The 21,327-nt window shown below is 57.3% G+C and overlaps 5 protein-coding genes across 5 annotated transcripts; 2 read left to right on the top strand and 3 right to left on the bottom strand.

Moving 5' to 3' along the window:
* Nucleotides 1–1,752: 1,752 nt before the first annotated feature.
* On the bottom strand, nucleotides 1,753–6,122 carry VOLCADRAFT_103030 (uncharacterized protein; the record flags this gene model as incomplete). The annotated part of the gene is made up of 9 exons (XM_002946398.1): nucleotides 5,812–6,122; nucleotides 5,602–5,680; nucleotides 4,802–4,924; nucleotides 4,564–4,651; nucleotides 3,955–4,073; nucleotides 3,619–3,714; nucleotides 2,999–3,292; nucleotides 2,447–2,545; nucleotides 1,753–1,857 (listed from the first exon to the last, which is right to left on the bottom strand). Exons 1-9 carry the CDS (start codon nucleotides 5,955–5,957, stop codon nucleotides 1,753–1,755), a joined length of 1,149 nt encoding a protein of 382 aa, XP_002946444.1. The 5' UTR covers nucleotides 5,958–6,122.
* Nucleotides 6,123–7,848: 1,726 nt separating this feature from the next.
* Nucleotides 7,849–9,840, bottom strand: VOLCADRAFT_86735 (uncharacterized protein; the record flags this gene model as incomplete). The annotated part of the gene is made up of 2 exons (XM_002946397.1): nucleotides 7,849–9,377; nucleotides 9,669–9,840. 2 exons carry the CDS (start codon nucleotides 9,838–9,840, stop codon nucleotides 7,849–7,851), a joined length of 1,701 nt encoding a protein of 566 aa, XP_002946443.1.
* Nucleotides 9,841–10,513: 673 nt separating this feature from the next.
* VOLCADRAFT_116013 (uncharacterized protein) lies at nucleotides 10,514–11,299 on the top strand (the record flags this gene model as incomplete). Its single annotated transcript, XM_002946565.1, has 3 exons — nucleotides 10,514–10,586; nucleotides 10,804–10,982; nucleotides 11,078–11,299. The coding sequence occupies 3 exons, from the start codon at nucleotides 10,514–10,516 to the stop codon at nucleotides 11,297–11,299; spliced, it is 474 nt and encodes a 157-aa protein (XP_002946611.1).
* A 468-nt stretch (nucleotides 11,300–11,767) lies between these two features.
* Nucleotides 11,768–15,406, bottom strand: VOLCADRAFT_109577 (uncharacterized protein). Its single transcript, XM_002946396.1, has 3 exons — nucleotides 15,058–15,406; nucleotides 13,653–14,892; nucleotides 11,768–13,296 (listed from the first exon to the last, which is right to left on the bottom strand). The coding sequence occupies exons 1-3, from the start codon at nucleotides 15,292–15,294 to the stop codon at nucleotides 13,244–13,246; spliced, it is 1,530 nt and encodes a 509-aa protein (XP_002946442.1). The 5' UTR covers nucleotides 15,295–15,406; the 3' UTR covers nucleotides 11,768–13,243.
* Nucleotides 15,407–18,722: 3,316 nt separating this feature from the next.
* Nucleotides 18,723–20,021, top strand: VOLCADRAFT_56095 (uncharacterized protein; the record flags this gene model as incomplete). The annotated part of the gene is made up of 2 exons (XM_002946564.1): nucleotides 18,723–19,076; nucleotides 19,767–20,021. Coding segments are annotated over 2 exons (609 nt in total), but the record flags the coding sequence as incomplete, so codon positions are not given.
* Nucleotides 20,022–21,327: the final 1,306 nt, after the last annotated feature.

Raw genomic sequence — 21,327 nt, 5'->3', positions numbered from 1 at the left:
TCGAGAAGCTGGGCAGAGGGCCACCAAACGTATCTAGTACCCAACTACTATTTGTCGTTGGTTGTAGGTAATTATGTTGGTGCAGCCAGCGCACTGCAGGACAGAATTCTCCTCATCCCGGTTTCCTAGCATCGGTGATGTCGATGTTTTGGTGGTTACGTGTTTCTACGGCTTGGTGGCATGTCCGTACGATGCATGGCGGTTACCGGGGCGTCCCAGATCGAATGGAATCTGCAGTACCTGTGAACCTCTCGACACCGTACGCTGAACGCCTGCCATTTGGCTACGTATCGCAGTTGCCTGGCTGTTACGTATTCCACCGAAACTGGCGGGATGCGTTGCGGGTTGTGGTGGCGTTGTCTGCGTGCGTGGGGCAGGGTTTTAAGGACAACCCTTGCAATATTGCCAGGGGTAATCTGAAAGTCGCCGGTACACGTCCCCTATTGGGTTACGCCTGCAAGCGGGCAGAGGCGATACTGGACTGCGATGTTTTGGACGGGGCTCGATTACGAAGGTTTTTACTGTGCGTTGTAGCAACGTCGCAACAACCACCAAATGTTGTGATTCCTGGGCTTTCACGAGTGGCCCAGGAAATGCGTCGGGGTTGCAACGTCGAATCCCCCCCGCATCCCTGACGACTCAACATAGTTTTCTTATCGCTGTGGGTTCCGCCTTTAGATGTTGACCCCGTGCTGCTGTAGACATGCATGCGTGTGTCAAGCCATGCTCTGCTTCAGTAGATACCTGTATGGCGGGTTAGGCCAGGCTGTGCGGGAAGAGGTTAACGGAATTTTCGAAAGCAATGCCTTTACCCATTTGTATTGATAACAAATTCCCTTTATAAGTTGGACCTCGCCGAAGCATGCCTGCCAAATGCTCCTCTGGGCACTGCCGGCATTTCCCACAAGAGCACCCGTGGGCACATACAGCCTGCTGGTCTCGCACGTCGCCTTTCTCTGCTACTTTCTCTGCTACTGACGTTTAAGTACTCTAGTAACTCTAGGACCGGGGCCAAAGCTGAAACCTGAAGTTTAGGTGCACGGGGTATGTAAGTGCACAGGCGTGCAGGCAGATTATCAGTCCCGCAAACAGGGGCCCGGGGCCCTAGGAGTCGGATGGACCGATGCCACTCCGCGCGGCGGCGCGGGCTTGCGCTCAAAAAACGTTCAGTGACCCCTCCTCACCAACTCCCGATGCCCATATCACGTCCCACGCCACGGCGCAACGGACGTTGCAAGACGGTATCAACCCATGTTGTACCACGTGGCAAAGCACAACACAACATAGTGACAGGACACAGGCAATGACACATCACGAAGCCTACATGCCAAAATCTGATTCGCAGAGAATGTCCGTCCACTTCATGAATTCGCTCATTACATTTACTTGGCGAAGTTAAACTCATCATGGGTTCTGGAGCTGTTCACCAAGACAAGAAGCCTTCGAAGCAAAGGGAAAAATGCTCCAAAACAGGACCGTGCCTACACCACCCCTTCCCTGCAATCCCTCGAATACAGAATTTCGCATTCCGTAGGGCCCCACACAGGACCCACATCCAAACGCTCCTCAGAGACAGCCCTAATCATGCTTCAAAACATCATCCAATCGCACCAGCGCTCTGGCGCTCCCCGTCCCAAGGGAGGCGCCAATACCATCGCGTTGCCTTCTGCCCGCTGTACGGATATGGTTTTGAAAGTAAGGCGACGTGGGGCATATGTCCGTGTGCATCGCGCCGTACACACCCCGAGCTGCTCAAAACAGCAGTGGTATGAGAGCGGCACGGCGCCTTGGGTAGTCGGGGAAATGGTGGTGGTACCAGCGCTGTGTGGCGTCCGCCGCGAGAACGAGGTTTAGCAACTGCGGGGGTCGTTACGATGGCCACCAGCATTGAGGTGGGGATTAAGAAGGTGCGGGTGGGACACTTAGCAAGCAAGGGAATGAGGGTGAGGATGGTGGCGAGATGACATAGTATGGCCGAAGTTGTAAGGCAGTGGGGACGCTAACGAAGAGCAACATCCGGTCGTTCCGACGAAGTAACAACTCCCCATGGGTAGCATTGGTACGGTTGTGCGAGAGAGGGTTGGGTTGTATGCCAATCTCAGGCAGGCAGTCAGGCAGTCTGGCAGTCTGGCATGCATGCATGCAGGCAGGCTGGGAGACAGACGATGTCAAGGGCGTGCACGCCGAAATGCGTGCCATGCGCGTACATGGGAGCACGCTTGATATGTTCACCATCACCGATCGCCCACCACCAGAGCATTGTCTGACCCAACCTCGCGACCACATTTCATTTAGAACGCGAGCGACGCAAGTCACAAGACAAGCCACAAAACAAGATAACGAGAGATGCGAGAGAGCCGCTGCTACTCAGCGCGGCAATGCCGACCTCCCAACCCCCCTCCACCCATCCTTGCCCGGACACCATTCAGATCTCTGCCGAACTCACCACCCAGGCGGCAATCAGCAGTGTGCCCACCGACCCGCGGGTCACCAGCGCCAGGGCCACGTAGATCAGGATCTCCCCTAGGTAGTGGGGACAGCTCACCTGCGCCGGAGGGCCATCACTCGCACTGTGAACGGAGGCCAGGGCCCCGGAGGGGGAAATGGAAAGGAGAAAAGGTAAGCCCACCAGGGCAGAGCAGGAAGGGCAGAAATGGATATGCAGTGACGAAATAAACTGACCAAAGAATTGAACAAGAGTAAAGGAAGGAAACCCACGTGGAGGATCAGGACGGAAAATGAACCTGAAACTGCCAGGGGGGATGGAAATGTGAAGCAGAGAAGCCAGGGAGAGCGGCTGCATTGGGAGGTGCGCCAAAGGATAAGGCAATCGTATTGCAAGATCAAATCACCGGGCAAACTCGGTCACACCAGGACCATTGGTGACGTGGACCAGAGGGTTTGGAGCGGAAGTGAAACCCCCGGGGGGCCAGCGGAGGGACCCGCACTGGCACGTGTATGCCGTACACATCAAACAACCCCACGGCCACATGCCCACCAGTTCAAAAGGCCCGCCCCGCGGGATGCTGTACACGTCCGTCAGCTTGGGCGCCGCCAGAGAGCCATCCGGGTTCTGATCCACTTGCTCTACACCAGCCGCTCCTGCACCCCCTGCAGTCCCAGTGCGCTGATCGGCTGGGCCGGCGCCGGTGCTGTTTCCGGCGCGGGGAGGGAACAAGGTGTCGGCCATCTGGGCCTCCTGCACGCGCTTACCACCCTCCCTAGATAGCCGACCCAGTACGGCATGGCTCCAGTACTGCAGGCCGCTGGCGAACAGGAATAACGCCACGCCCTGAAGAACGCGATGCGTTTTCAATCGCGAAAAGCAGTTGGAGAGGGTTGGTTTCAGTTAGCAGATTGATTGGTGCGTGTTCGTTGAAATGGTTAGGATTCTTTCGACCAGCTAAGCCGTCCAGGAATAGCTCACATAATGTAGACATACTGCGGGGCGCGAACGAGGTTGGTGACCAACGGGGCATGAGGCACTTCATCCGCGCTCCCGGTGCCCAAACGCCTCCCTCTCCCTCCCCCCAGGAGAGGAGAGTCCCTCCTTTTCAGAGCTCCCGGGTTTTCTTAACCCCCGCCATCCTTTTCCCCTCCGGGGCCTCCCCCCCTTACCGCAATCAGGCGGGGCAGGCCCGGGTGGGGTGTCGCCACGGCCTCCCACAGCCGCTTGTCAACCAGTTGCCAGTGCTCCTTACCCGCACCAACAGCCTGAACCACCCGGGTCGGAGGGGGACCAAACACAGGGCCCAGGGAGTGAAACCACAGGACACCGCAAAACCCTAAGTCTGAAGTCTATCTGAAGAAGTTCGGGAACCGAAGTGGTTAGGGGGATGGATGGAAGCCGGGATACGGGCGGGCGCGGACACTCTCAACGAAGGGAACACGTGAGGTCCGGGTCTGGTAGGGAGACTTTAACGCCCACGCAGAGTCGTATTCTGTCGTACGCACCAGATCCCAAGCGCTGCGGAGGGCATCCATGTTTAGGACGGCTGTCGGAAGCAGCGTCAGCGGTACGGCGACGTAATACGACAGGCCGTACAGGTACGCCAGCAGGTGCATGCGGGCGCCTGCGTCAGCGACCGAGAGCGGGAGTGGGTTGTGGGTTGTGGGGGTTGGGGGTGGTGAGTAGGGTCTTTCCGGGTATGGAATGAAGAGGATGCTTCAAGTACTGCTTTGAATACGGAAGGTAGCCCACCGCAAGACCTGCGTGATTTGTTCAAGCCCTCAAGCCCTCCGCTTTTCCTGTAGATGGAAGACCTACACAGCGGGCCCCTTTGGCGGTGTCAGCCGACGGCCCCGCTTGCACAAAACGAGTTTCACCTCTCCCTGCCCTGTGCTTAATTACTGCCAAGAACGGATAGAGACGTGGACCATCCGCACCTGCTACTCCCCTTCCCCGCCCGTCCCCAGGCACACAGCCTCTGATTTTGTGGTCATGTGGGTTAGTTCCTTTCGACAGATCAGGTAACCGCTAACTGCTGCTAACCACCACACAACGGCCAAAGAGACTCTCATGAACCCACCGCCATGTCAATCGCCGACGCGCCCCAAACTCACTTTCCGGGTAGTGCATAACGTAATTCGATTCGAAGTACCGTCGTAGCACGTGCAGCTCAAAGAGCAGCAGAGCCAACAGGGAGTCCCGCTGCGGCAGGTATCGTGTCGTGTCGTGTGTTTGTACATGTACGGGATACGTGGGGGATTATGGCGAGATTGTAAAACAACTGAAAAGTTGTGATGGGCACGGCTGTGACTGCTGAGGGAGTGAAACGCCCCCCCCCGCCCATCAGCGCACCTTGAGAGTGCTGCCGTTCTGGTCTTCACAGCACACAAAGATGTAGACCTGGAGCAGCACCGTGTTGGCTAATGCCCCAATCAGGTAAAAGTGCTCGAAAAATTGCTGTGGAACCGACACGTCCTGTCGCATGAGTTGTACCCCGAAGCGAAATGGGGGTTAGCAAGGGTAGCAGGGCATGTGGATGGCGCCAAAAGATTTGGCTTAGATTTCATACTACGTTTTATGCCGTTTCATACTACGTTTTATGCGTCTTGTCCCCCTTGTCTTCCCCTTTGGTTCATCCCCTAAAGGGGAACTAAACAAGGCAATCCCAGGATGGGACGATTTTCCCTTCTTGTTCTTTCCCTTTAGGGGAACCCCAACATATTACGAAATGGTGTGTTTTAATGCTTTGCGCCGCGATGGGGGAAATGCCAAAGCTGTAAGGTAGTGTTTGTGGATGCTGGGGCGAGTAATAAGACGAAGAAAACCCCTGCATGTGCTACATGCGGGGCACTCCAAGAGTACATGCTCTACATCTTCCATGGCTGGGGGCTCGCAAAACTTGAACTTCCTCAGTTCGCACGCGGTTCCCCCGTAAGCTCTATCTGCTTCTAATAGCTAGCAACACAGACGAAACGCATTAGCAATTGATGCATACCGACAGGAATAAGCATATTGGCATGCGGCAACTAGTTTGCCCCAGTTGCTGCGTGCGGCTGTGTGCGTGTGCGTGCAACGTGCGCTGCAAGAAACGTGGCGTCGTTGCCCAACGAAGGGTGTTCCCCTTTGCATGTGGGTTTGGGGAAGGTGCTCACCTTGAGGATGCCCAGCGCGCGTGCGTCGGGGCGGTCATACCATAGCTTGCCACGGGCAGCAGCCACTTTAACAGCAGCTCTGCAATTAACGCGATAAGCGTTTCCAAAATTACCATCGCTTCTCTCAGCACGGCGTTACAAACTTGGGGTCGGCGTCGGCGTTATGGACCAAGGTGGTAGGAATGGCTTACTCAGCCTGCGCCGACTTACTTGAACGCGCGCGGAACAGGAATGGGAAGGATAGTCACGAATACTGAGGCCGATGCCAATATCCAGTAGGCACGAAGTAGCTGAGGCAGTACGTTCAAGAACGAGTCCGCAAGCAAAAACGCCACGTCGTGTAAGCTTGCCGACATTTTACAGCTGGAGAAATAAATATACACCGATCAATTGTATGGTATGAAGCAAAAAGCAATTGACTTGCTCCTCCTAAAAATATTGATTCCCACGCCTGGCACTATACGTTTCGCTGCGTTTGCCAGTAAGAGAGACGCTAAGGCCGTAACCGCAGAGCTACAGAAATGGCCGACGCCGCGCAAATTGAGGAATTGATATCGTTAGCGAAACCGGAATTCGTTTAACCTTTTGGTGTGAACCAACCAACCAACGACCCTCGCTCGGCGAGAGTACCAGCCATCTACTGGAATCAAAGCAAGCGCGTGGCACGCATGCTCAATCCGCATACACTTTATGGATTTAAAGTATTTTACATATCCCGACTTTCAACTGTAGGTCGGTTACTTGGCTTGTTCGAACATAATCGGCGCATCATCGGCGCAAAAACATTACGAGGTGATGCGTAAATCCCACAAGGCACAAGCGAGGATGTCCCAGAGGGAGCGTCGACAGCAGTTAATTCCAGACCTCGGTGTAACGTAACGGGCACTTTACGGACAAGAGCTCACTCCACAACCCGGCCCTTATTGGGCTGACACCCGAGTGATCAGAAAATAGCAACATCCAACATAAGATAAACCTTATCAACATCCCAACCCTGTCTAAACACTTCGCTGTGCCGTCCGTAAACATACTTGCGAGAGTCAACAAACGCACTTAAGCACGGAAGCGACACAACACCAACACCAACTATTCTAGCCCGCCAGGAAGCAACATCACGCCTCATTAACAATAACTAATAATAAAAACAATAACATAACAAACCCGCGCTCTTTCCGCGGTAGACGACTCCGAAACCGCCCTTGGATGGACGCACGATAACTACACCATCGTACAACACAATAATAATTGTCGCATTGTACAATTGAGCAACGAACGCTGAGCTGGGAAACGTAACGCTGGGAAACGTAACGCTGGGAAACGCTGGGAAACGTAAGTTGTCTATGATTCTGGAGGGTTCCCTAGGGTTTCGGAGCGCAAAATTCAGCTTTGCAAACGTTCTGTAGAATGTACACGCCTTGGATGGGCGCGTCTTTAGGTGGTTTTCTTAATAGGAAGTCATACCCCACCTCATTGCCGAACATGGGGGGAACACGCGGGTCCAAGGCACGCACCCACCCACCCACCCACCTAGCTGGCTGGCTGGTTCCGCGATACTCCCGCACCTGCACGTAGCAGAAAAAACAGCGCCTCGCGAGGACTATATCAGATTCCACCAGAAGCGCGCGAGGATGGGCCTCATAAAGGACCTACCCCCGGGGCTCACAGCCAAACAAGCCGTGCAAACCCGACACCCCAAGCCTCTCAGTACCGTCGTCACCATCCCCCACTTCCACCCCCGTGGGACCGCCTCTCACTCTTCTCTTGCTGAGAATCAGTCCCCCTCCAGTGCGGAGCCCCTCGTATCACTCGGCCCCGAATAATCTCCCCCTAAGCGGCCGGCTGGCAGCTGCTTGCATCCACACAACTACAATTCGCACCCCCATCACAGGAAGCAATGTCGCCACACAGACATACACACGGACACAAACTCAGCGCCCGGTGCAAGAGTGTACCCTTTCGTCCCCTCCGGAACGCATCATATTGCGTCACAAGTACGCGGGGTTGCGTGGTCATGATAGAATTATTCCGTTCCAAAGGTGAGCGACAGCATGCCCCTTCTCTCCTCTCTTCCCCCCCTCTGCGGAACCTAATGGACAGACCGCCCCGAGGGGCCCCGAGGGGCTCCACCGCGTATGTCCGCAGCTTTTCTACAGATCAGTCCCCACATTAACAAGGGGGGACAACAACACCGCCAAAGTGTTTCCAGGAGAGGAAAGAGGAGCTGACAGTCCTTGTTTACAATCGTTGTCAACAACGCGCCAAGAATGTGACAGAACCACTTAGCTTGCGGTCGTAAAAGTACGGCGCCAGCTCCTGCATTAATCGTGCCGACGCCCCCGGTGCCTTTTCGACTCCCTTGCCAAACACAGTCAAACGCCAGCTGGAACCCCCGGCCTGCCCACTTGTAATGCTCACCACGTCAGCACTGCCGTACATCTTGCTGCTAGCCACCTCTCGCCGTGGCGGCGCTGCCGCTGCCGTGGGTACCGCGGCGCTGCCTCTTGTATACAGACGGTTGCAGTTATTCTGTTTCTGAGCAACTTTCTTCCAACGGAAAACCGCCACCTGTGCGTGGACACTAGCCACTCCAACCACATCATTTGCGGTCGTGAGGACGGCGAATGGGGCCGGTACAGCGCAGCTCAGTGCGACCTCAGGCACGCCGTTCGAGTTAAACCACAGAGCGCCTGGATACCACTCAAAGCCCTGCGCCACAAGCCGCGACGCGCCATTGGCAAAAGACCCGGATAGGCCGCCCGGAATCTTGATCGTAGCCATATCCACATAGGCCGCGAGGTCCTCCTCCTTGATCGTCCACTCGTAGGGATGGCCTACGTCGGCGCGCGCCTGCGGCCGCGGGGGTGCCGCATACCACGGGCACTTGCAGTCGTGCTTACCCGCCGCCGCCGCCAGCAGCGACATCCGGCGGCAGCTATCCGTCTCTGCAACATACTGGCACAAAAACATATGCTCTTGCCGGGAGATTGGGAGCCATGGGATCTTGGGCAGCAAGCCATGGAGGTAGGCCGTGTTCAGATGACTGAGACGCACCAACCGACACAGTCGCAACCGTGTCTCATTGGTCATCTTAGGGTCCGTATTGGCAGCCAGCCAGTACGCCAGCATCAGCAACACGGTAGCCTCGTCGTCTGTGGCGAAGGTATCGGCACGGAGGAGGGCCTCCATTGCCTGCCCCGGCAGCGCCTCCATCTGCTTCCGAACGTCAGGATTGCTCAGGACGGACGGGGCATCCGGGAACAGCCAGACCAACAGCTCCCCAAGCGCCGTGGATTGCAAAGTTGAGAGGTACTCGCTGCAATTGCAGTTCAGCTGTTTCCGGCAGGCCATCAGGATTTCGGCAATGGACTGCGGGGCCTCCTCAGCGCGGGGCAGCAGGTGCCGGCAGTTGTAGAGCTCCATGACGCCAGCTGCCGAGGTGACACGGACAGCAATGGCTGCGTCGATATTTTCCACACAGCCGGTGATCTTGAGGCGCGTCGCCTGAAGGCGGATTTGGAGGAGGTCCGTCGCAACGGCGCCGTGGGGGAGTTTGCCCGTGTAGATGAAGCGGATCGCGGCGCGGACATGGGGGAGCTCGCTGACGCTACTGATGGCGACAGGCAGCTCTAACGGCCCCCGACTGGAGGCAGTTTCTGCAGTGGTAAGGGGCTTGTGGTGAGGAGGGCAGGGGTGGGGTTGCTCCTGACGCCATGTACGATAGAGCGCGGAAAAGTATTCTGAGCCACCGCACAGCACGAGGAGATGCGCCGGGAGGTCTGTGAGGGTGGAAGAGCGCGAGGGGGTGCGGTGAGAGCCGGGGGGAGGGGGAGGGGACAGCAGCAGGAGAGGATGAGCGGGCTAGCTAACGAATCAAGGGGAGGTGAGGAGAGGCTTCAGGAGCTTTGGATGACTGACGTAACCGGAGTGGGTGAGCACCAGAGAGAGTGGCGAGGTAAGCCAGGGTGAAGGAATGAAACGGTAAAGGTTTCCTAATGAAAGAAGAAAGAGGTTGGAGCCCACATAATGGGCCAAGTATAAGGCGCGGTGGAAGCAGCTTGCGAACACACCTTCAATTCGCTTGCGCCCGGCGTCGACCAGGTTCTGTGCGGTGCTCTTCCGAGTACGAGGCCGTTTAGCAGCAGGGGTTCCATCGAGCTCAATGCTGAAACAGACGGTGCAGTCTGAGTGTTCGTCGGAGCCAAAGAGGTTGCAAAGATACAATAGATGGGCCAGCGACATTCCTAGGATGATAAATCTTTGGCAGACAAGAATTAAGCTCAGGTTTCATCATTCTCCTGGAAATAGCGATCCACGAGGAACGTTCCCGCCCATTTGAAGAACTCGGCCAAGTTTAAAAGAAACACAGCATACCTCTCAGTCGCTAAAAGAAAACCTATGGAAAGCGGAATGTATTAATCGCACATGCAGTGCGATCAATAACCGCTGCTCACAAAAGCACTATCCATCTGACAAGTTTTACTTTATTGCCGTACAGCACCGTTAACCGATGATGGCAAACCATGCCTGGAAGCCGGAACGGCAACTTAGGATGTCAGGAAAGGGAATAGAGTCCGAAACCGTCAACATAACTGCCAGGGTCAGCCATGATTGGCTGAAACGCGGCATTATAAGCCAGTTGCCGTGTTAAGCCGTCTTGGCAAGCGCGGATTGCGCAAAGGGTTGACGGCGGCAATGTTCAATGTAGAGCTGATGGAGAAATCAATACAAAGCTAGCATCAAAAAGGCTGTTAACATATAGTAACGGAAGGGCGCATACTGTAACGTGCAAGCAACGTTAATACTCACTCACCAGGTTTACCCGTATGGTAGGTCGTATTTGCCTAAGGGTTTGATCCGCAGGCGCATGCCTGTGGGTGATGACATCAGCCTGGCAGCAATGTGTCAAAGAATCATGCAATTTCTTGCACTTAGGTGTGGCTGCCTGATGCGGATGCCCAGATGCAAATGCCTAGATGTGGATGCAAGTACGCTATAGTATGCAACCGCTTGCCTTCCTTCCCTCCCTAGCTCCCAAGATCGCTAGCCAAGAAAAAAACCCGATAACCCAATGTGTCATCATGAATACTTATAGGTAGGCTCCACTCATGACATGGCAGCGGTCTGCCTTATTGCTGAGTCCTTTTGGTCTCTCTGCCTAGCCCTCCACCTTCTCGTTCCACCGTGCCACCTCCCCCGCAACAGGCATGGGCCCGGAGGACATCCGCGTGGATGTCAGCCCCGACCGAATTCTCACCATCGCTGGCAGCCGCCAGATGACGCGCATCAGGAGTGCTGCTGGGGAGGCAGCAGCAGCTACGGTGGCGGAGGCGGAGGCAGGGCACAGCAGCCACGACGACAAGCAGGCCGCCTCAGAGAAGGTGGTGAGTCCGGACTCGGCGGTCCATACTACCGCTAGTGCTAACGAGGCTGATGTGTCCAACTATCCACTGCTACAGCGGCTGCTCCGGGGCCCCAGCCCCCGGCCCGTAAGTCCACCCGTGGAAACGGCGGCCCATGTTCGCGGGTGGCCAGCTACCGCTTCAGCCGCTCCTTCGTACTGCCTGATGATGCAGACGTGGGCGGAGTGGCAGCAGCGCTGGAGCGGGGCGTGCTGACGATCACTATACCGCGCAGGGCAATGGGGGGCCCCAAGACACGCCGCGTAAAGATTTCTGTTTCGGACAAGGGTGACAGGTGAAGGGTTTGTAGAGGTTTGCAGATTAGGCGCTGGGCCATGGAGTTGCGAAATTTACCTTCCTGTTGCCTCATATAGCTTTCCAATAGTTTGTTAATTGGCGACTTTTGGCGTGGGGGATCAGGCTTAGTACGGAATTAGTTAATAGCTGAGCGCTGACAATACCGTGCTACTTCGGGTACGTAGGCTTTTTGGTCCAAGGTTGCGGTGTTGCGCTTTTGGCTCGCCCATGCGTCCAGTTCTGTACTGATTGCATAGCGAGGTTTACCGCCATTACTGTGCCGTGGGCAGTCTGCCGTTCCTTGAATACGGCGTTGCTGAACTCTGTCCTGCTTTGTAATAGCGCATGCAACCCTGGTGCCTGTGTGCAACCGAACTTGTTTTTTTACCATCCTAGAATTCCAGTTAGAATTGCGGACCAACGGTGACCAGGGCACCCATGTTGAAAACACCTGTGCAAGACTTTCCGCTGGAGAAAACTAGAATTAAAAAGAGCCAAGAATTGCTTTGACGACGGATTTCACTGACAAAGATGATATGGGGCATTCTGTCTGAGATGCAGATAAGGGTGCATTTTCCGAGCCGCCGTGTCAGGGAGGCAAGGCTACCAGAACACTCCGCGCGTGCACTGCAACGGGCAGCGGGGCCGCTATCGGTTCTAACCACGCTTAGTGTTGGCATGAGCAGAACCAGGAGGGAGGGCAAGACCTTGGTCTCAACCGTCCCCGCATGCACCTTCTATCCCCTGGGGTCCTGAAGGCTCGGCAGAGGCACCATGGTGCCAATATTTAAACGCGAACTCGCCCCTATCTGCTACCTCGGAATATCTCCCTTGCACTGTCATCACTCCCATAATGTCATCGCCCACCTTTATTAGCGGCAGCAACTCATTCTGACGCATGCCGCATTGCCTTTTATTCCAGGTGATAGTCTCTTCTAATAGATATCCAAGGACCTTTAAAGAGTCCCTAAACAAGTCCCTGCAAGTCGCTCTGCCGGCAACAGTCCACGGCACCCCCAACGCCGCACCCCCAAACCTGTCCACCTTGGGCTTGCGCGCCTGACAGGCGAAAGGTAACCGGTGTCCAGAGGCTGCCCAAACCTCGCTGAACGCTCAAAGCGTCACCTACATAGAATGCACCACCGCAGCACCGCCAACAACATCACACCGGCGCCTCGGAACCCAGCCTCCGAACCGCACATCCCACCACCCGATTCCGCAAGCACGGCCAGTACAGCAGCCGCACACGCAAGGAGGTCGTGCAGGCTAAACAAGATACCAAACAAACCTCATCACAACCTGCCAAACACAACACCGACGACACTCAAGTCAAACCCGCCCCCCCAATCAGACAGCGAGGCAGATGTGTCGTGGTAGAGCTGCCACAGTCCCCCTAGCACGTCTGCGCAACCGTACCACATCATCGACTAACGCCAGCTTCCCCGTACTCCGACTCCCCGTGCTTTATCCTTCCCTTCCATCAAATGTTTACGAGACAGGTGACGACAGATCATGTTCACGACGCGCGCAGTCGTTCCCCATCCTGCTGATGCGACGGGGCTATGGGTAATGTTCAATGCAATACTACACGGCCGCAGCCCCTGTCACAAAGGTCCACCCGCTCATCTAACACCTGAACACTGTCGTGCAGATCGTCAGATGCCGGGGCCCTGTGGGGTCAGTACTGTGCACCGGCATCTCGAAGATAGTCGACACCTGTATTTGCTGTACCCAGGGGCAATAAAGCCGGGGATTGAAACACGAGCGGAAGCTCGGCGACACGCCAAGGTGCGGCTCACGTGCGCAATATTACAACGATCCATCACGGTCCATGAAAGGGGCGCACAGAGCGACGGCATCGGTGACTCGGTGAACGTCCAGCTCGCCGCCGCCGCTGCTACTTGCACTCCGCTGCCGCTGCCTGTTCCCAACCTACAAAGCGCCGCTTACGAGCTGGCCGCAGCAGCTGCCGGTGTCTTGGCAGCAAGGTTTTCCCGTCCTGCAAGAGAGAACAAGAATAAGCCGTCTGATAAAACGTGCGTAACGGTCGTTGAAAAGGTGAAGCATGATGGAACAAGCCGAACTTCCTTCGTGGGTCACCGGTGCGGAGAACAGATGCCATTCCTATCCTATCCAGCATTGATATCTTCTTATGTGTCTATGTGCCCTACGGCTAGCCGGTACTACCATGATCTCATAAAACGTGAGCAACCGTCTGTTCGACCCAGGGCTCATCAGGGTCACACCGCACGTCTCAACCCACGCCATGCACTAGAGTGTGGAGCGAAGCTATCGGTAGGGGTTCCCTCTCCCCCTTACCAACCCTCTAACCGATGGCCCCCTCAGTGTTCTTACGTTGTCGCAGGCGCTGCGCCACGTAGAAGGCAATCTCCAGCGACTGCTCTGCGTTCAGACGTGGATCACAGTGCGTGTGGTAGCGCGAGTTGAGGTCGTCCTCGCTAATTGAGGCGCCGCCGCCGATGCACTCCGTCACGTTGTCGCCCGTCATCTCCAAATGCACACCACCAGGAACGGTGCCCATTTGCTCGTGCACATCGAAGAAGGCCTCAATCTCCGACCGTATGTTCTCGTAGCGGCGCGTCTTGTAGCCCGACACCGTCTCCGTATTGCCGTGCATCGGGTCGCAGACCCAGGTCACAACCTGGCCCGAGCGCTGCACCGCTTCAATCAGCGCGGGCATCTTCTCCCGCAGCTTCCGTGCGCCCATACGCACAATAATCGACAGGCGGCCGGGCTTGTTTGAGGGGTTAAGCATGGCAATGAGGGTCACAATGTCGTTGGGGTCCATCTTGTCGGACACTTTGACGCCAATCGGGTTGTTAACACCGCGCATGAACTCCACATGTGCGTGGTCCAGCTGGCGCGTGCGCTCACCACACCAGAGGAAGTGGGACGAGCAGCCGTACCAGCGGTCAGTGGTGGAGTCCATGCGCGTGAGCGCCTCCTCGTAGTCCAACAGCAGGCACTCGTGGCAGGTGTAGAACTCCGTCTCCCGCATGAAGGGCATGTTGGTATCCATGCCGCAGGCGATCATGAACTGGATGGCCTCGTCCACGCGCTTGGCAATGTCCATGTAGGCGTGGCCCTCGGCGGTGTTTTTCATGAAATCTAGGTTCCATTGGGAGACGCGCGACAGGCCGGCGTAGCCGCCGTAGCTGAAGCCGCGCAGCAGGTTGAGGGTGGCCGCGGACTGGTTGTAGGCTCGAACCAGGCGCCAGGGGTCGCAGCGGCGGGCCTCTGGGGTGAACTCGGGGCCGTTAATAATATCTCCACGGTAGGCGGGCAGGGTGACCCCGTTTATAGTCTCCGTGGGCGCGGACCGCGGCTTGGCGAACTGCCCGGCGATGCGACCCAGCTTGACGATGGGCACACCGCCACCAAAGGCCAGCACGGTGCTCATCTGGAGCAGCAGGCGGTACAGGTCGCGGATGCGGTTGGCAGAGAATTGGCTGAAAGCCTCCGCGCAATCACCACCGAACAGCACGAAGGCCTCGCCGGTTGCTGCTTTTGCAAGGCGCTCCTGTAGAGTGCGGCACTCTCCAGCGAAGATCAGGGGAGGCATCCGTGCAATTTCCTGTCGGAGACAAGGGAGTGGAGGAGTCAATCAGGATGTGGACCCCACTTCAGCAATAGTTACGTATCTCCGAAATCTCAAGCTTAGGTCAGTAACGTGAAACATTCCCTATTTCAGCTCCGCGATTTGCACCTAGGCGCTGCCGTGAGTGTTGCTCCGACCCACCTCACACGCCTTGACGACCTCAGCCTGGTCTTGATACTCTGGCTGCTGTAGAGCTGGCTTGCTGCGCCAAGAGTTAGGAGACCATGAGCTGCCCCCTTGGAGCGACGAAGGCACGACCAGCCGCGGCTCGCTGGCAACAGCAGATACCGACACCGTATGGCGACGAGGGAGCGCCCGAAGCGCACCAGCACGCGGCCGAGCGCGCAAGGCCTGAGGCTGAGACATCTGGAGCTTCATTTCGCCCTAGCACGTAAGTAGTAAGCCCCTCCCGTGAAGAATTAGTGAGTAATTGGCGGCTACCTGGGATGCGCGGCTTACTAGCCGGCAAGGTACAACCGTGTCCAGCTGACTTGCAAAGGGTTCAGAGAAAGAAAAGTACAAATCTTGTGCGGGAAGTCTCTTTGCCGTGTACGGCACCTCGGCAGGGAGAAATCCTCCCCAGCATGACATTGATTGCAATGCAGACCTCCGTGCTTTGAGTTCTCAATTTACAGCGACTGGTCTACTGCGCGTCATTTAAGTTACAGATAGAGTTTGGGTACCGTCCCTTGAAGAGGGTAGACCTGCTTAAAAGGCACAGGCAGCATTAAGAAATTCAATTTAACGCAGTAACAAAATATTTACAGTATCTGCCTTGACGACCCACAAACCCGACGCCGCAAGCTGCCTTCCGACGCTGGCCGAGTAGCATGGAGGCGGGGGAGGTCGGCGCTCAGAAAACATGCAGCTGCTGACTCAGCAGGAGACGCAGAATTTGTTATCTCTTTTGCTGTCGAGCGAGTGTAAGAGCTTGCGGACTCTTCAGGGGGAGTTCCAGACAGCCTTCCCGGACCGCTTCCGCGCGTGCTGCGCTGCCGTGCTCCTGCTCGAGGCAAGCAAGCAACTCCGCCGCGCCGCCCCAGTGCTCCACCTAAAACACACATATGGTTTCACCTTTCACAAGCATTAGACCGCACTCAAATCCTCTGACAGACCGCACCTGCTCGGGCCGCCGTTTGGCCCTGTGCGCGGCGCTGGCTATCTCCCCCGCAGGACCCAACCATCCTGCGATTGCCCCAGCGCCTTGCGGCTTGGTTTCTTCTATCCCTCTGCGACGTGGGCGTTCACGGAACATCGCCCTTCCTGTCCTTCCTTGCACAGGTCGGTGCGAGTGATCCCTGCAATCCACCGTTTTCCCCTTCGTACGTAACTTGCCTGGCTGTGCTGCGCTGCACACGACCTAGCACCTCGCGCCATCTCTTTGCCAGGGGGCCCGGCGGCACGGAAGCTTGAACTGAGGAACATGGAATGCTGAGGAATTGTCGATTTAGATCCGTAGTTACAGATATAAGGGGGAAACAACGTATGGACGAGTGGGGCTATGTCATAGACGAATGTCGATAGCGCGTTGTCAGTCGGTGAGGGAGAGATGAGAGAAGGGACAGGGCCCCCATGCTAAAGTTGGGGTTCCAGCCACCGCGAAAGGCTCTGCAGGGGAGCCGTGCTTAACCCTTCCCTGTGCGCAGCTATCAGGGGCACCTGCACCGTCCGTCAGCTCTTGCGCGACCAAGAGCTACGACTGCTTTCGCCATGCTCTGGCTGATCTGTCCCTTGTCACCCATGCCCCTAATCCTTCGCTTCCGCCGTCGCCACTGCCACCGCCGGGCGCACGGTCTGCAGGCCGTCGGCAACACCGCAGCGCCTCCCGTCGAGCGGACCTTCCTGTTCCAGCTGCTGCAGGGACCGCTGCCACATGAGGTAGGCACGCCGTATGCGGTGCCGTCGGGGTGGGGGGCCTGGGGGGCCAATCTAAGGGTCAGTCGAACAGGGACGGGGCCTGGCCAACTGGCCGCAACACGCCAGATCAAGGGTGGCTTTGCCGGCAGGATGGCTGGACAACAACTGCTTGTGGATAAGCGGGAATGCAGGCAAGCGTCCCGCGGATGCAGGGGATAGAAGCAGGTCCTGGGCGTAAGGACGAGCTGGGAGCCTGAGCCTGCAACGCGGCAGGAGCAAGAGGCCATGAGGTGTCAGACCATGTACGGAAAGCTGTCACGGGGGAAACGCAGCTCTAGCAGCAGCGACAGCCGCTAGCGGCGGCAGTGCTTGCGTTTAAGGGATTCCGATGGGTTAAAGCAATAGCGGCAGCGACGGTCGCGGCGGCTGCTGCAGCGGCGGCGGCGCTGGCTGTGTGTGGAGTTGTCGCGATGGCGCGGCGGCCCAGCGCCACTCTCTTCCGAATTCCGCCACATCCAGCCCCTCTGGGGACCCCTGCAGCCGCTCCTTCTTTTATTTTTTTAGGAAGAAGATGAGAACATGGGCACTTAGGACGAGGGTCGCCACGCACTGTCTACCTTCCGCTAAACCATCGCGTGGTGTTGTAGGCAGGGGACTCCAGCCGTGTGTATCCACGATCAACTGCAAACTTACTCCCGTTTCTCACGAACGGTGGGGTGGCTGGAAGAGGTTGTGCACAGACTTTAGCAAGACATCCATGGAAGATCTGAATGAACGCTTTATTGTTTGTTGAAGCCGAGATAGTCGTCAATGTAGGACCGTCAAGAACTCGACAGAGCGGATGTTACTTACCAGACTGGGGAGGTTTTCCAGGGAGTTAACTGAATTAAAACGAACTTCTGAGGCTGCTTTTCCCGTTTCCCCTTCCTTTTCCCCCCGTTCCCGGTGTGCAGGTTGCGGAGCTGTCCCCTCGCTCCTACGCCTTCTCCTGCGACTGCCGGCTATTAGAGACTGCGGACATCGCAGCTATCCAGAAGCGGGCCCTAGCCAGGTAGGGCCAGGAAGGTGAAGAGGAACGGGAGAGGGGAATAGTCTAGGCCCGGATGGCGAATTAATTGGTGGGGGAGAAGTCAAGGAGACAAGCGCGGAGGGGAAAAAAGAGCGTCGCGAGGACACGGCAGAGGCACGGGACCTGGATGCGGGAAGCAGGTCGTGGCAGGCACAGTGAAGGGATGGAGCGGGGGCCTCTGGTTGGGAAGCCAGGGGAGATGGTTGCTCGTTGTGCTATCTTTTGTAGCATCATGTCCACCCCGGCAATTCTTCTCACGTGAAGCATCTAGGGTCCCACGTGGGCAGCCTGATTCGTGGGCAGTACGGGTCCCCGAGCAAGGCCTGTGGCTCGCGTCTTCCACCTGACTATCTCATTGTCGGCTTGCAGGCTAGCTCGCGCTGGTTCTCCGCCAGCGGCGGCTCCGCCAGCGGCCCCTTCCGCCGCCACAGCAGCCCAGACCCCCACACCCTCTCCAGGAGGATGCCTCGCCGGGGGGGTCCTTCATCGGGCAGTGCCTGATACCAGTCCTCAGCTCAGTGCTCCCACTCCAGCCGCCGCAGCGGCGGCATCCCAACAGAGTTATGCCCAGCGGCCAGAGGTGGCGAGTGGCACCGGCGACGGTACGGACGCCGCCGCGGCGCACCTCTCACAACTGCTTTTAAGCAGCGTTGGCGTTTCTGGCCTCCAACCTGCCTGGGAGCGCCCCCAGCCTGCCGTACTGACCCCGCTGCCGTCCGAGCTGAAATGGCTCAATCCTGACTTACATGGAGAGTTGCTCTGGGACTCGGACCTGGGCGACGCGGACGGCACGGCCGCCGTCGCCGCCGCTGCGACCGCCGCAATCGGCATTGGTGGTCGGTCCGCAAGCGGCAACGGTGGCGGCGGCGGCGGCGCACACCCGCTGGCGCGGGACCTGCTGACAGCGGCGTTGCGCGGGCCGCTGTTGCCGGCGCAGCAGCAGCTGCTGCTTGCGGAGCTGGACGCCGACCCACGGGTCACTTTGCGGCTGGGGCTGACGCCGCGGCACCTGCCGGCGCTGGTGGAGAACGCGCCGGTTGTGGCGACGGAGGCTCTGCTGCGACTGTTGCGGTGGCCGGAGCGTGCGAGTCAGTTCCTTGCGGTGTTGGCGCGTTCCGAAATGAGCCTGCATTCACTCGAGGTGGTCAACCGGCTGACCGCCAGCGGCGCCGTACCAACGGAATTCGTACACCTATACATCACCAACTGCATTACGTCATGCGAGAGCACGCAGGTCAGTGCTTGGGGGACGGAGGGTGGGGTGCTTGGGCAGCTTGGCTGAGGCCTTCCTGGATTGAGGATTCCGGACGGAGCTACGTCGGGAGCCGTTGGTGTAAAAAACATGTTCGTCACTGGTATGCCTTAGGGCGTCCAAAATGGGACATGCAGTGCAGCAACGGCACGTTAAGTGTTGCTCGTCGTGAGGGTTTGGGCTTTTGGTTAGAATAAGGACTGTGTCGTGGTTGCGAGGCCAAGCTGTGGACACCTTGCGCTTCTCGGCACGACACTTTGGAGTCCACGAAAACTTCAGCAAAGCAGAATGGAAAGAAAAAAACTTTGCTTTGGTCATGCTCAGGAACGTGAGTAGCGTGACTGCTGCTGCGTGACGGCGGCGGTGGTCCCCTCCCTCAATCTCCCACCGTATTCATCCAGCACGGCGGCAGCTGTAGTGGAGTTACGGTCACGTGTTGGCACCGTTGGCCGTACAGCCATTCCACCACAATGGACTTCGCGTTCTGGTCTGGCCGTGTGTTACTTTTCCCAGTCCCTGACAGCCCGCGTGCGGGCCGTTTGAATTTTTATCTCTTCATCTGCTTTCCGAAAAAGTCCCCTCGCGCATTGTGCTTTCTTTGCTGCTGCTGTAATGCTGTTGGTGTGGCTGCTGTCGCCACTGTTGCTACTGCTGCTGTTGCTACTGTTGCAGGATAAGTACGTGCAGAACCGGCTGGTGCGGTTAGTGTGCGTCTTCCTGCAGTCGCTCATCCGCAACAAGGTGATCAACATCCACGACCTGCTCCACGAGGTGCAGGCCTTCTGCATCAACTTTTCCCGAATCAAGGAGGCGGCCAAGCTTTTCCGGCTGCTCAAACAGGTGGGACCCTGGCCAACCGGAGTGGTGCACCATTGCGGCAGCTGCAGCAGCTGTTGCTGCGGAATTGGGGACGGGGGTAATAATTAGTTAGTTCGCACCAATCCACGAGTCCATACCCACGTTTGCCGGAGCCCCAAATCAAAGTACCGCTGCATGTAACAGCGCCCACGTGCGTGTTCTACGTGTGCTGCTCGTACCTTACCTGGGCGACCCCACCGCCCCTATCCTCGGCTCATCCACATATCCGCACACCGTGCTTGGGTTATGTCTGCGGCCTGTGTATTCCTAGTACTCCCCAATCCGATCGACCCATCGACCCACGCCGTGCTGTGCCGCAGATTGAGGCGGCCATGCGAGGGCAAGATGGCGTGGCGGCAGGGCCCGGTGGCGGCATGGACGACACGCTGGGTCCTACTGACGCAGGCAGCGGTGGCGGCGGCGGCGGCTCCGGCGGAGGATCTGATGCCCCGGGTCTTCAGGACTAATGGCAGGACCCCGGCAGGGCATATGCTGGTGTGGGGTTGCGGCCCCACTGAGCTTGCGGCGCAACTTGTTGCTGTTCTCGAGTCTAGAGTTTGACGGATTGGGTGCGCAGGTTCCTGGACCCAGGGGCTGCGGTGCCCATCTTTGCGGGAAGTCACACATGCGGCAGTCAGGTGGTAGGGGACTAAAAGTATGGGGGGATGCGCAGATGCCTGATGCGGACAAGGAATGGAGCTACAGTGCCGCGGAATTTGCTCAACGCGACGCAACGCTGAGCAAACTTCAGCGTTGCGCAGCATTAGAGGAGGGTCGGTTAGGGCCTTTCGGAACGGGTTTCGGCGTCAAGGTCCGTGTCGATAGAGTCCTTGTTGAGGAGCGCGCCAGGCGCTTGAAGGTACTGGGATTGGTTTGTATGCAGGTGACCTGCCAGCTTGCTCCGATGTGCTGGCAGAGGAGCTTGTTAGAGGCGGTGATGGAATGTCATGCAGGCCGGGCGGATGGTCGGCTGAGTACTGTTGCTGCTGCAGGGAGAGCTCGTAGGGTATCGGCGCAAACTTGGGGGCTGGGCTATCACCCTGGAAACGTCGCCTATTTAGGAGCTTGCATAAAAATTATCTTGCAGCCCAGCCGTACACGCTGTGTTGCTGCCCTTCAGCGTCATGGTCGCTGGACTGTTCGAGGGAAGCTTTGTTTGCTGTTGCCGCCTGTCGGCGTGCTGCTTAGGCCGCACGGTTTGACGAATGGATGAAATTGCGGATTGAGTACCCCTGCACGGCGTTACTTGTTGCATAGCGCGGTCTGCTGCTTAGTGTTGTCTTAGCGACAGCATGGTGGTTGCACACCTGCGGATGCGGGTGCCCAGACGGTGTGGTGCGGCTCCCAGATGATAATAGGGCTATTAGGAAAGAGC

Source organism: Volvox carteri, assembly GCF_000143455.1.
Source record: "Volvox carteri f. nagariensis unplaced genomic scaffold VOLCAscaffold_3, whole genome shotgun sequence".
In the NCBI taxonomy this organism is placed as follows: Eukaryota; Viridiplantae; Chlorophyta; class Chlorophyceae; order Chlamydomonadales; family Volvocaceae; genus Volvox; species Volvox carteri.
Note: the sequence above shows the minus strand (reverse complement) of the source record. Positions and strands in the feature narration are given on the sequence as shown.

Bases quoted from the DNA above. Each gene is read 5' to 3' on its own strand.
- VOLCADRAFT_109577 (XM_002946396.1), bottom strand. From the start codon at position 15,294: ATGAAGCTCCAGATGTCTCAGCCTCAGGCCTTGCGCGCTCGGCCGCGT. The intron at 14,893-15,057 runs GTGGGTCGGAGC...TGTCTCCGACAG, and splicing joins AGGTCGTCAAGGCGTGTGAG to GAAATTGCACGGATGCCTCC. The intron at 13,297-13,652 runs GTAAGAACACTG...TCTCTCTTGCAG, and splicing joins GGCGCAGCGCCTGCGACAAC to GACGGGAAAACCTTGCTGCC.